Source organism: Adiantum capillus-veneris, chromosome 13, assembly GCF_014529385.1.
Source record: "Adiantum capillus-veneris isolate H3 chromosome 13, ASM1452938v2, whole genome shotgun sequence".
NCBI lineage: Eukaryota > Viridiplantae > Streptophyta > Polypodiopsida > Polypodiales > Pteridaceae > Adiantum > Adiantum capillus-veneris.
Genome location: NC_140943.1, coordinates 98,826,252 through 98,841,066, shown reverse-complemented (window position 1 = coordinate 98,841,066; position 14,815 = coordinate 98,826,252). Strand labels below are relative to the sequence as shown.

The 14,815-nt window shown below is 44.1% G+C and overlaps 1 protein-coding gene across 2 annotated transcripts in view; it reads left to right on the top strand.

The window, feature by feature from the left end:
• Nucleotides 1-335: 335 nt before the first annotated feature.
• Nucleotides 336-14,815, top strand: part of LOC147444507 (flap endonuclease 1-B-like) — a 98,094-nt gene continuing 83,614 nt past the window's right edge. Inside the window, exons 1-2 of one of the 2 annotated variants that reach the window (XM_086527102.1) lie at nt 336-537; nt 631-747. In XM_086527102.1, the coding sequence (XP_086383228.1) occupies nt 436-537; nt 631-747 (219 nt within the window). In that variant the 5' untranslated portion in view covers nt 336-435. The remainder of the gene's footprint in view (nt 538-630; nt 748-14,815) is intronic. The other variant, XM_086527101.1, reaches the window with a different exon arrangement.

Genomic DNA, 14,815 nt, shown 5'->3' with positions numbered 1-14,815 from the left:
GATGTGCTTTTATATAATCTCTCTCTCTCTCTCTCTCTCTCTCTGTGTGTGTGTGTGTGCAAAAGGGGCAAGGAGAAGAGAGAGATGTAAAAAGGTTAAATGTAGCAGGAGTAGTCTAAAGGGGCCAAAGACAGAGTGAGACAAAAACTTGCATTAGAGCAATGGGCAAAAAAATATCCGTAGGTTATTGGTGATAGTATCGATCGTGTGTGTTTCATAGAGAGATCTATAAAGATACTCTCTCTCTCTCTCTCTCACACACACACACACACACACACACACACAAAAACAGATACATAGTGAGGTGGTAAGAGTGGGCGGGCTTGGCGAGCTAGTGAATATAATATCGAGTTTGGTTTTGGTCCCTACGTATATCATTTGGTTGCTTGCCACTGCAACACTCCAAAAAGAAGTGCTTCCCGCGTGCTCTCTTCGATGGAAAGTTTCATTCCTGGACAGCTGAAGCCAAGGTTGACGGCAAATCCACTTGTAGCTCAGGCACCACGCGCTGTTCCTTCCATTACTATGGGGATCAAGGTATGTTCTCTCTCTCTCTCTCTCTCTCTCTCTCTCTCTCTCTCTCTCTCTGTGTTTACTATATGTATACGATTCCTGCTGCATTGTCTCCAGGGTTTGACAAAGCTGCTGGCGGACCACGCCCCTCGCTGCATGGTTGAGCGAAACTTTGATAGCTATTCTGGGCGCAAAGTGGCCATTGATGCTAGCATGAGCATTTATCAATTTTTGGTGAGTCTCTCTCTCTCTCTACACACACACACAGAGAAAGAGAGAGAGAGAGTGTGTGTGGAGAGAGAGAGAGAGAGAGAGAGAGAGAGAGAGAGAGAGAGAGAGAGAGAGATTTTATTATCGTCCTCGGAGGTCAAATATGACCTATGGGACCAAAGTTACATGTGATGTAGTATGTGTATGGCTGATGAGTGACTCTCGATGCTCCAAAATTGTAGTGATGAGAGTCGCAATGGAGAGCCCACACTTTGGCTGGGAGAGGAAAGTGTGTAGGTCTGAGAGAGAGAGAGAGAGAGAGAGAGAGAGAGAGAGAGAGAGAGAGAGAGAGAGAGAGAGAGAGAGATATTAACGTCCTATACAGGCAAGTGTCGGCTTGCAGGACCATTTGGATACATTTCTTTCAGCACATTACGCTTGGGGGATGTGAAAAATAAAATTGTACTCGAAACTTTCTCCAAGAGTGAGAGCTGAATATCACAAAGACTGTCAAATGCTCTCATGAGTTGTCGTTAATTCTTTGATGATGGCTGTATGTGGCTATAGACAACTTATTTACCTTACTTTCTTTTGGATGCTAATTACTGGCTCTCCAATTCTTATTATGGCATGGCTCTTTGAAATTTCCTATCCAACATTGGTATGAATTCGTCTTTCTCTATCTTGTTTTGCTTAAAGTACTTCTAGTTCTTGCCATCCTAGAGTTAGGCCTCCCACCCAAATTGTATGGACTTCCTGTATCTTCTTGTATGATTGATGCGTGAGAGAGCAACATCCTGGTATAGAGAGAGAGAGAGAGAGAGAGAGAGAGAGAGAGAGAGAGAGAGAGAGAGAGAGAGAGAAGAAGAAGAAGAAGAAGAAGAAGAAGAGAGTTTTAACGTCGTAGGAAACTATCCCAAGAGACCTTAAAGATCTACCCGACGAGGAGAGTTGAACTCAAGACTTGTTATTTAAGAGGGAAATGGCATAATCAATCTACCACACTTGAGAGAGAGAGAGAGAGAGAGAGAGAGAGAGAGAGAGAGAGAGAGAGAGAGATCTTTTTATGTCTATTAGAGGCAAAGTAGACTCATGAAACAAATCAAATATACATGTGTGTCCTCCATTTATTGGGAAAGGACAAAAGTACGAAGTAACAAATTGTGGTCCTAAGGTAGGGGGGAAGTGGGTGCTTTATGGGAGGTATGGGGGGGGGGGGGGGGGAGCTCTACCTCTAGGGGGTATGGATGCACATCTATATGCTCAAGGAAGTACAATCATGAAGGGAATCAAGCTGATTAGCTCCATCCTATGTCGAACTAGGGGTGTAAGATGTGGTATATGGGTGGGTGTGGTGTAAGGGCTATGCGTATGATGGCGGCTGGATTTGCAAGCATCTGAGCAAATCCCTCCTGGGCCACCTGCCGGTAGCAAGCGTGGATTTCGAGGATGTGTATGCGATGGAGTTGTGCAACTCTATATCCTAGAGCTTGGCGGGCATCTCCGAGCTCTGACCTTCTTAGCTTGCTGTAGGGCAACCCTGCTCTGAGTGAGTGAGATGGGCATGAACCTCTGCTGAGTATATAGGGGCTAGTTCTCGTGTGAAGCGGGTGGTAAGAGTGTGCAGTAGGTGTAGCAGGTGCATGGGAGATGGTGGATCTAGTGAAAGGAGAGAGGTAGGCACGGTCGGCTCCGATGGGGATGGGATGTATAGCCTCCCGAGGTGCCATAATATAATCCATTGTATTACCCCTCCTGTCTGCGACTCCATGTGGCATGCATGTCAGACCTCGAGAGGTAGGTCGAAGTGCCGTCCTGTTATATATAACGAGACGGTGCTAGGATCCCAATATGAGTAAATGGCGGCCAGAGGTAGTGGGGTGGGCTTTGTCTGCTAAGACTCGGATGAGGTCCTCCTCTTGTGTACCATGTAGTATTTCTTGGTCCTTGAAAGCATACGTTTCACATTGGTGACTGCATGGCCGGGCATTGAAGTTTTCCGAGAGAAAACTTCTCTGAGTATAGAGTACTCCATAATCCCCCCCCCCATCAAACAGCTGTACGGTGACTCCCCTCCTCCGCCCTTCTCCTGGTCAATGGTGTCGAATTTGGACCATGTGGGTGCAAAATAACATAGGGCAATGCACATAATCTGCTCTTGTGTAATTTCTAAGCGGATCCAAAACCAAACGTGCTCTGGATGTCTTGCTACAATATCTGTATCCTACTTTGCCACTCTTGTTTGAAAAGAACAACCACTCCTGCACACCTTTGAAAAGTATTCAGGCATTCCGGTGAGTGGATCTGTCAAAGTCGATGATGCGAAAGCATAGAGACCAAGTGTCAGGTGCAACGGAAGTGTTTAAGGATTTAGCTCGGTTCTAGTACTCTGCACAAACACAAGGTTAGTTACTTCACTTGAAAAAAGAAACTGAATTGAACACAATGAAGGAGAGAGAGGTAGAGAGAGAAAAGAGAGAGACGACGCTGCATGTCGGGTCCCAACCACCCTCAAGGGCCCCCTTGCTTTGTTGCTAGAGCAAGTACTTGCTTTATTTACTTGCACAAATGCTGTGCCATGGATTTTCCAAAGTCTATTAGTTTTGTAGCAGGGTGTGCTACACTACAAAGGATCGTGGTTACATTGTCGTGTTGTGGCATGTGCATAGTGTAAATACTGATCACAACAACATTTTAGTGAGTCTTAGTGTGTGGTGTTGGTCATTGATGTACAAATGATTCTTTATGAAGTTCTAGCGCGGTAGATGTACCATTGTTTGGGGTTCTCCTGAGATCATCATAATATCTTCATTATGTACATAGGTGGAATGCAACTATAAGTGATATAGTGGGATCTGCATGAGTTGGATTGGATCATCTTTGCCCATAAGTGGTTTCTCATGTTGCATGCATAAAAACGCATTCATAAAGATTCGAAAATTATGAGGAGATTTTGGGGACTTTGAAGCTTGGAAAAAGACCAATGTAAAAATAGAATAAGAGGGAACTTGGCCAAAAATGGGAAGTACGGGAAAAAAGAGGGAGATCACTAAGAAACAGGGGAGCAGAAGCGGATAAGGGAGTGTGGCAGTTAGTGTGTGAGGCGCCACGAAAGTGAGCATCACCTTTGGTAAAGATTCTTCATCTGCTAACCATAGTTACATGGGATGGCGGGTCGGGGTCGGGGTCGAGAACGGGGACGGGGACGGGGACGGGGACTGGACGGCAAAAGTCAGGAAACGGGGACAGGGGTCAGAACGGCAAAAAAAAGGGAGTTTTTTTGGCATTTTTTGACCTACACACTTGCCACACACATAGAGCATCACTTTGACCACAAATTTACACTAAATAGACCAAAGAGCATGAGTCATATAGGTGCAAATGTGCTAAAACATCGAGAAATGAGGACCCAAAGGGTGGCTTTTATAGCCATTGGGGTGCTTCAAAGTTCAAACATATGGCTGTTGGAGAGGAATTAGCCATTAGAAACGATTAGTTTTTCAAATTTTAAAAAAAGTTGATTGCCGTCCCTTGCCGTCCGCGGGACGTTTTGACTACGTTCCCACTTGGCAGGTCATTTGCCGTCCGTCCCCACCCGTCCTCGTCCCGGAACTGGGCGTCCCCCGTCTCTAGGGTCCGTCCCCTCCGTCCCCTGTTACTATGCTACTAACTCAGTCCAACACAGGGATTACTACAGATACGAAATGATTAATCGCAATTTAAATCATGCATATACACTCTTCATGTACTTTTTCTCTAGTTTGCAAGAGAGCTACCACTAGCTTTGTCTGCTTTGTCAAGAGCTCCCACAGGCAAGGAGCCGGCGTCTTCCCAGCCCGTGCACAAATAGTACGACATTCCTGGTGAACCCAATGCGAAGTAGCTGAGGTGGGAGTGCTTAATGATGAGGAATACAGCAGGAGCAAATACTTTTGAGCAAGAATTCACAGATCAAATTGAAGCAGCTATAATGAATGGATTGGATTACAACTTAATAGATCAAGCACAACTGGTGCAAATGATTTATAAGATTTTGTTTCAAATGCAAGGTGAGATAGCAAGACTAGAAGAAGAACTGATGGAAACAACAGTGGAAACCTCTCTGCAGCTTGTGTATAATGAGACGAATTTATTCGATGGATACAAAATTGTTGGTTATCTCCAAGTTTATGTGCAAGGGATGGAATTATTACAGATTTCTGAGTATTGTATTATTGAAGAAAATTATTGATACTTGAAATCAATGGTCGCGCTCAAGATTCAGGCAAAACATGGACAAAGCCGGGATTATTTTCAAGCAGCCATCAAACATGAGTATTCGCATAAGATTTTAGACCAAGATCTTGAGTTGCAATCACATGTTCCAATATCTTGGAGAAGATTGATGCTACCATACCATATGATGGATTCTATGAGCTGATTGCCAAAAGTGTGCAGGCCACACTATAGCCATATAAAGTGGACAGTTAAAGACAAGCAGGACATATACGAGTATAGGGATGGGCAAGATGTTAAGGATGTTCGAAAGCCCGTGTTCAAAGTTCATGAGCTATGCCAAGATGGCTTGCAAAACCAAGCTAAAGAGGGTTTGAATCATGAGGGTATTCTAGATGCAATAGAATGTGTATATGAGGTTGACATACAATTATAAGCATTTTGGGCAATGATGAAAGCAAGTTAGCAGATTGCAGGTTGTTTTATATGCCGTTTGATGCAAGAAGACGATATGAGATGTAAGATTGGGAAGATACTTATGATTCGTTTTGATCTAGGTGGTATAACACTAAATCTGGGTTTATTGCAAGCATGTCGTAGTCGAAGTGTAGTAGGACAGGATGTTGTGTCTTGCAATGCTCTTATGAATGCTAGGTCCATCGGATAATTTGGTCAAGAGTACCTTTTTTTTGCCCTCGATGCAAAGTGGATGGAGGAGGAGAACATGGAAAATTCTCTTCAGAGAGAGCTGTTCCTTGAAGCTTTTGGAATATTAGCAGTGTCCATGTCAAAAGTTATCGACCAGGAGGTTGAATCTGGTGCAGTGCGGACTGCCCAAGAGGGGAGCCACTCCACTCCTTTGTCATAGATTGCCTAGATTGAATAAAGTCACTAATTTCTCTTTGAGATTTTAGGGACACCGACGGGTTGACAGTATTTTTACGGAACGACTTTATGAACATATGTACATTGAATTGGAAATTTCCTTAATTGAACTGAAGACATGTGCTCTTTCATGTGTGTATTGTTAGAGACATATAGAGAAAGATGAAATGTTTGAAGCGTTTTGTCTAATGAATGGTTTGAACTTAGTGCATCTAGACATTTGTTAGAGATCAACGAGATATGGATGTGATGGCTAAGTGAATGAGAACTAAATGAGATTCTAGTGCATCAAGATGTCTATCTGGATGAGATGACTGGATATCGTTGTGAGTGCATCAAGAGTTCCGGAAGGATGAGACGGCTGCACAATGATCTAGGTGCATCAATAGTTTTGGACGTAAGGTGATGACTAGATTGAATGATTGAAGCACGGTTGTACCAAGAGAAGTGTGTCGTGCTCTACACTGTGGGTGCTCCTCAGTGCAATATGTGTAAAACCTCACTCCAACAGAAAGAAAACACAACACAGCGATGGAATAAGCAACTCAAAGACACAACAATAGACTCGGAACACCATGGAACTCGACTAACTCATGGAACTAGTACCGACTCTGGCTGGCAGCACATTCAACTCCAAGCCCATGACTCACAGGTACAATGGGTATGTCGAGGCTCCAATGTGCATGGAGAGTGTAGATGTGCAGTGTTGGACACAAGACTCAAGATGCTAGACCATAGAAAATAGATGAAGCATACGACGAACCAATTACACATACATATATACATTGTACAATCATAAAGAGCCTCCAACTGCCAAGGGCTAGCAAGATATCCCAGTCTAGTTAAATCTATCTCTGAGCTGTCGTGGTGGTGGACTGGTCACGGTGTCCACTAGACCACCATTTGTGTCTCTGCCACGTGTCATGGCCTAGGCGAGAGTCAATCCAACGCGAATCCAAGACCAACTATATCTATAATTGCCTGTCCTGTGCAAGCTACTCTGTAGCTCTGTTACAAGTCACCCGCCACAAGATTACTGACCATCTCGAAGTGTGGTGGTAGCTACTACAAATTCAGAAGGAGACTATGGAGTTCGTGCTCTTATTTAGAGTGAGGACCATAATATGATGCGTACTGAAGGCAACTAATCTCACCAAGTTCAATCAAAAGAAAAAAAAAACTATTACCTTAGATTTATTCCACTTAACAAAAATAGCAGCAAATTGAACTCAAAACTGCTACAATATACTAATGCCACTCAACCCCTGTGTAGCAGAACAAATTCCACAAGGCCTTACATTCCTTGCATCCACAACCAGATACGTAGATAGGGGCGAGTCTGTAGGTGGGTAGGGGTGGGTAGGGGCTAGAGCTAGATAGAGGCGAGGGGTATCTAGGTAGGGTGAGTAGGGGTGGGTAGGAGTGAGAGGTAGGTGGGTAGGGACTAGAGCTAGATAGGGGCGAGGGGTAGCCCTTAAAAGTATGATGTGCTGGTAGATTATTGAAAAAGTCACGTAAGAGTTTGGAACTCAGGCAAGGGGTGCGATTGGATGACTAGTAGAGGGACCAAGAGGTGAGAAGGCTATTGGCAAAGAGGCAAAAACTGCTAGGGCAAGGGGGTGAGCCCTTGAGGTCATTTATCCACCTGTCAAAAGAGCTTGCTGAAGGGGTGCTCTCAGGTACTAACTCTGACACAACTTGTCCAAATTGTGAAATGGAACGCTGAATGGTAGTTACAATATCTGAGGATTCTTCTTGTAGAGCTTCTATTTCACCACACTGCCAATTCTTCTACATAAGAAAGTTGGACATTGGAGCTATCAAATTCAAAATCGTCATGTAGTAAGGCAACAAGGCGAGAATTGTTGGACATTGGAGCTATCTAATTCAAAATCGTCATGTAGTAAGGCAACAGGGCGAGAATTGTCAAATCTGGCCTCCTTTACTATAGAGACAACAGAAAAATCTGAACGACTATACTTAAAGAGGTCAATATATCTATTGACAATGGAGAATTTGAGCACAACCAGTAGTGTACACATAAGATATATGACCATCATAGGTATTATAACTCTAATGTTAACCTGGACATCTTGTAGCTCTTCTATTAGCTCACAAGTACTTCAAAAACTAGGTAGTGTTCTTTGAAAAATTCACAGACAGCATTTGGTGGATGAAGATTTGAAAGAAACATGCCCTTTGTGGCCCTTGTATGTGGGTTCCAGACAATAGGATCAATTAGCCTTACACTCACCGGTCCTATCAGGAGTTTTACAAGCCAACCTCTTTTAAAATCATTAGTACTTGACTCTTCTATTTCGAGGAGGCTGCGATAGGCTACATCAAATATGATTGTCTGCTCAGCATCTGCCAGTTTGTCGTAGGAAGTTGTGAGTTGCCATGCGACACTTTTAAAAGAGAGCTCTTGTTTCACAAACATTGATTCACTTAGAAGCTATACGAATGCTTCACAAACATATTCTAGGTCCACTTTGATAGAAAAGAAGTCATGCGAGTGTATTGTCAATTTCCCACTTTGATAAATGTACCTATTCTAGCAGCACTGGGTGATCGTTAGAGTCGCCCAAGTTAACTTCTTTTATTGGGTCTGGAGAGGGCACCACTGAATATGTTTCTGGAGGTGTTATAGGCTTGGCCACTCTAAGTAAGAAATCAATAGCAACACACGAACAGAAACTGCAAAATCATTGAACTTGAAGAGAGAGAGAGAAATGAAATGAAATGTTATATTAACGTCTTCAAAAGGCCAAAATGACCTATGAGACCAATCTGATACAAAATAGTGAATCTGATACCATGTCTGGGTACAAAAAGACTAGAACAAAAATACTACTACTACTAGAATCCATCCTCATTTGCACTCTGGATGTTGAGAGAGTATGGCTCGAATCCTCTGCTGTAGTGTCCGTTGATGCTGTGTAGCCTCTCTCCTCAATCGTGACCATCTGACACACACACACACACACACACACACACACACACACAGAGAGAGAGAGAGAGAGAGAGAGAGAGAGAGAGAGAGAGAGAGAGAGAGAGAGAGAGAGAGAGAGAGAGAGAGAGAGAGTCAAGACGTACTGGCTCCAAAGACTGGCGCCCCTTTCGGTATTTCTTTATTATTATACTCGCAAAGTAAAACTCCCCGAGGGTCCAACTCTCTTTGAGACTCTGCGTTTTTAGATGCTTTCCAGAGGAGTGGCCCAAAGGGCACGTATAAACAGTACAAGGGATGCCCAAAACTAGAGCACCAAAAGCATTCAGTTTCAAAAGCACAAATCCCAAAAGCAACTGCCCTCAAAAGCCTTGCGTAAAAAAGCCAAGTTTGCAAGCACAAATTACGAAAATCCGTACAGCGTGCCACTTTATCATTGCAACGCAAATCACGAAAATATGCACAACCTTGCCACGTCAGCAGTAGTCCGTATACTTATGCCACGTCATCAATCAACGCGTTTTACAAAAATCAGGTCTAGACGTCAAGCTTTTCTTATTTTGGGTCTTGGCCCCTCGGCCGGTGCTCCATAAGTTCTTTAAGTTACAGGGGTTTAGGTTTTCAAAACCCTAACCCTTAGGCCCCATCGGTCATCTTCTGGGTTCAGTTTCTCTTGTCCTCTCGGCCATTCCTTTTCAGTCGGGCTTGCCGTGTCATCACTTTGTGACATATCCTCCTCTTGAAAGAATTTTAATCTTCCTCAATTACGCCTGCAAAAATAGCCAAAGGACAAAAACTTTCTTCAATAGACACTAACTCTATGTACTCATGCACCAGACTCCAGCAATCCAACACTTCTACCAAGACATTAGTCATTGATCAATCATATTTTTGTCAGGGGTCTAAGATACAAACCATGATCATTGTAACCATTTAGCAATCACATCCAGACCACGTTGATCTTTTCATGGATGTCTTGATCTACTAAATCTTGTTACTATCAGATTCATATCCTTTCTTTTCACATTTCAATCAAGCAAACCATGCCCATGACCATCCCCACCAAACAACATATTCACATAGCATGCCACTCACAAAATCACACACTTGGTTCACACTAAACACCGTGTTTCAATCATTCAATCTAGCCATCTCATTCCATCTAGAACTCTTGATGCACCTAGATCACCGTGCAACCATCTCATCCTTTCGGAACTTTTGATGCACTCACAATAGGATCCAATCATATCATCCAGATAGACATCTTTATGTACTAGAATCTCATTTAGGTCACATTTAGTTCTCATTCACTTAGCCGATCTCGTTGATCTCTAGCAAATGTCTAGATGCACTAAGTTTAAATCATTCATCTGACAAAATGCTGCAGACGTTTCATCTTTCTCTACATGTCTTTAACAATACACACATGAAAGAGCACATGTTTTCAGTTCAATTACCAATTTAGTGCACTTATTTTCATAAAGTCATTCTGCAATATATTGCCAGCCTGTTAGTATCCCTAAATTCTCAAAGAGAAATTAGTGACTATTCAATCTAGGCAATCTGTGACAAAGGAGTGGAGTGGCTCCCCTCTTCTGCAGTCCGCACCACACCAGATTCAACTTACTGATTCATTGATAACTTTTGGCATAGATAGTGCTAATAATCTAAAAGCTTCAAGGTATATCTCTCTTCGAAGAGAACTTGCAATGTTCTCCTCCATCCACTTTGCATCGAGTTTTTTAGCAAGCCACAACAAAACCGCTCAATCTTGTCCCTTAAAGTGACTCTCCGAAAGGAGGACACCGGCCAAAAGATATCTCAAAACCTTGTGGGTGACTACCATGGGTCTATACCTTGCACTTTTCTTCAAGGGTGAATCTGGGCTTATCCTGGATTCATCTAGGTATATCCAATGTGTCCTTCTTAGTCATTCTTAAATGATGCCATGCCTTGATGACATTTTCTTCATATTCTTCTAATATCCAAGTTGACGTGAAAATTTTCTTGAATTTTACCCATGTCGTAGGTGCTTCTTTGCGTAACAACAGAGTAGACCACCATGTTTGTGCATTTCCTTTGGAGTATGATGTCGACTTTCTCACCTTGGAGCATTCCGAGAACCGACCTCCCAAGAAGGTGATGTCAAATTGCTATATGAACTCAAGGGCTCGATGGGTGTCTTGGTAGCCTGAAAATGTGTCAAACTTGACTGGTTGACCCCCATCCTTGAACTCCTTGGTCTTCTTGTCCATTTTCTCATTGTCAGAAGAGGACGAGCTCTCCTCCTCTGAATTGCTAGGTGGCCTCCCATGCCTTCTAGACATTTTCAAATATTTGCTTCTCTTGCTTTTCTTGCTTTTTCTCCGCTGCTTATGCCTTTTCTCATCCTCTCTAGACCTAAAGGGCAACGAATTGTCGGAACTCTCTGAAGACGAAGGAAAATGTGGGTCATCCTCGAAAGGAACACGTTTCTTGGATCTGCTTGCCACCTCGAAAGTCGACTTCTAGCCCAAATAGAAATCCACCGATTTCCTCTTCTTTCGAGAGTGCTTTAAGCCTTTTCTTATAACTGGTTCATCTTCTTTTCAAGTGCTCTGTAAATTTTTTTCTGCGAGTATAGTTTCCGCTCATTTGCACTTGGCTTTTCTTTCAACTTGCTTATTGTCTTGAGAGGAGAATCAGCTTTCGCCATCTCAAGTGAATCTCATCAATCGGGTAATTCTTCATATTTGGATTTTGGGAGTACTTCATCAATCTTTTTACCCACGTGTCAACCTGCAATTGACGTTTGTACTCTACTCTGACCAAATTTCTTATCGAAAATTCACCTATTTCTTTGGCTTTGGTTTCAACTTTTTTTCACCTCCCCGCAAAGAGGTGTTGTCTCTGTCAGATTCTCAGCGAGAACCCATGTTTGCTGTAGAAGGGATCGGATCCTCCGTAGAAGAAGAATCTTTCTGAGCTTTGGTACCAGTGTTACAGGCTTGGACACTCCAAGTGAGAAATCAATAGCAACACAAAAACAAAAATTGCAAAATCATTGAACTTGACGAGAGATAGATAGATAGATAGATAGATAGATTGATTTATCGTCCACGGAGGTCAGATATGACCCATGGGACCATCACAAAAACATTACATCGACTCGTTGCTTCTAAGTGAAGCCATCAGATACATATCAGTTAAGGACTGAGGGTCCAATCATCAGGGTAAAAAAGAAAAAGGAAACAAGACCTAAGGAGGGTTGGGTAGAGCCTTTTTGGGGGCTCGGAACTCCTAGATGATGGTTTTACCACCTCGATATACTGCCCATTTACCTTGCTTGCGGGCTTCATGCATCTTCTTGAGCTCACTCTTTATTAGCTTTAGTTGATTTGTTGTCAGCTCCTCATTGATCCAGATCTTTGTCCGTTTGAGGAGTCGAGATTGCCGTAGCAATTGCATCTTATCGTCTTTGTCCTTGAAAGTGAGAAGGCAATGCTCAGGCGGCACTTGCCTAGTTGATCCAAGAAATTGTTTCAGGTTTATGTTGATTGGTTGAAGGATGTTGTTGAGCTTGTTGGTTGCTTCTTCGAGAGTGTCCTCGACGGTGCACCATGGCGAGGGGAGCCCACCAATGCGGACCTTGAGGGCGTTTGAGAGAGAGAGAGAGAGAGAGAGAGAGAGAGAGAGAGAGAGAGAGAGAGAGAGAGAGAGAGAGAGAGGAGTCGACACGGCACGACAGAGTTTTGAGTCTAAGACATACTGTCCCCAAAGACCGGCGTCCCTTCTAGTATTTCTTTATTGTTTTGCTCGCAAAGTACAATTCCTCGAGTGTCCCCCTCTCTTCGAGATTGTGCGTCCAGATGCTCTCCGGAGGAGTGGATCAAAGGGAACTTATAAATAGGACAAGGGATGCCCAAAAGCAGAGCCCCAAAAGCAGTCAGTTTCAAAAGCACAAACCCTTAAAGCAATTGCCTTCAAAAGCCTTGCATAAAAACTGCCAAATCTGCTAGCGCAAATTACGAAATGATCATTGCAGCGCAAATCACAGAAATCCGCAAAGCCTTGCCATGTCAGTGTAGCGCGGATAATGTGTCGTGCTCTCTACAGTGTGGGTGCCCCTCAGTGCAATGTGCGTGACAATCTCACTCAAACAAATGAAAACTCTCTCAAACAGAATGAAACACAGAAACAACGGATAACAACATAGAAACAATGGATAACAACAGAGACACAACAGTGGACCAGAACATGTGGACTCGACTAGCTCAAAGAACCATGTACAGACTCTGGCGTGGCAGCACACTCAGCTCCAGCCCAGGACTCACAGGTACAAATGGGGTGTCGAGGCTCAGATGTGCAGGGATGGTGAAGCAGTGCTCTGTGTAAGACTTCCTCTAGACGACTACGTGCAAGATAAGATAGAACTGCCCCAAACACGACTACTCATATGTACAACCATAAGAGCCACCAACGGCCCATAAATGTCCAGCCAGCTAAGTCTATCTCCAAACTGAGTGGTGGTGGTGACCTGGCCACGATGTCCACTAGACCACCGTAGGTACCCTACCACGTGTCACTCCCAGCCCAAAGGGTCCGTCCAGTGTGAACCAGACCAGCTGTAGCTAACTGTCCAACTGCCTGTCCTGTGAAGTGACACTGTAGCCCTGCTACAGGTTGCCCGCCACAAGACCGCTCACCGTCTCGGTGAGAGGAAGACTGAAATTTTGAAAGAAAACTACTAGTATGTACAATGGTGAGTTCCTGGATCTGTCATCCAAGAGATAGAGTGGTGGCCACTGCTGTATCCGGAGGATCAGCCTCTGGAGGTGGGGCCATCAAATCGATTGTGGGGCCTTGCTGTATGCGAGCTCTCCTGTCAGTAAGTGTGTTTCCTGAGAAATGACCAGCAGCCACCTGCTGCTGAGCCGATGGTAGCACCTGTCCTGTAGTGTACTGAGGACGTCGAGTAACATAGCCATGCCGATGTGCTCCAGCAACTCCATCACAACAAGTCATATTTTGCATCTGAGGCAATGGTGAAGACTGAAACCCCTGAGGAGGAGGATACTGTTGTTGTTGGTTGTAGTACTGAATGGGAACTGGAGTCTGTGAGTAAAGTCCCATAAACTGTTGAGAAGGACCCGTTGCTGCATGCTGCACTGGTGTACCTGCCCCAGTCCACCCATATCCCATACCCATCATCGTAGGCTGCGTTGCCCTATTTTCCTGTAACAGCAATTCTCTAAATCCTTGTAGTTGATTCTGAATGTCACTAATCACTTGAGACTTTAACTTCAGGGCCTGCTGGAGTGCGAAAATAGTGGCATCCCTATCCGCGATGGTGCTCTCAGCAACCTTCAGAGCTCCCTCCATAGCTGCGTAAGTAGTTGCGTGACGTTGGTGTGTGGCTGCTAAACGCTCTGCTCCCAGCTCAATGGTGGCAATGGCTTGCCTAGACTTCTGCAATATATCCTCCGATAGCCGAAAAAATGATGTAGAGTCAGATCCTGTAGAAGGTCCTGTAATAGTGTCAGGGTGAAGAGAGCTCGAGAGTGGTACAGCTGGTGGGACAGGTGTGACAAGTGGCACTGCTCGCGGTGGACTAGGAGCATGTCTCTCTGGACTAGGCGCATGCCTCTCTGTCGAAGTAGAGATGGTAGGAGTGGTTGCCGCAGGACTAGGCATAGGAGAAGAAGCAATTGCCACTGGGACATGGGAGCTAGTCACTGTGGTAGGTGTAAAAATAGCAGTAGTAGAGAGAGGAACACACTGTAGAAGTCACAGCTGTGACATGCATAGTGTGATCTGGACCACCTGAACTTACCATCGAATCAGTAGTGACCGTATGCGAGGAACGTCGAACTGGTTGCTTCACTCGAAGCTGTTGGCTTTCGGAGACTGGCAGGGATACTAAAGATGCTACTGTGTCCTTCACTACCTTTGCCCTCTTTTTCTTTGGCTTTTCAGATAGATCCTTTGTTTGTTCAATATCTTTCCCTTTTCCCTTAGAGCTTTTACGCTGCATCGCCGCATCCACATCCATAGGACTAATAG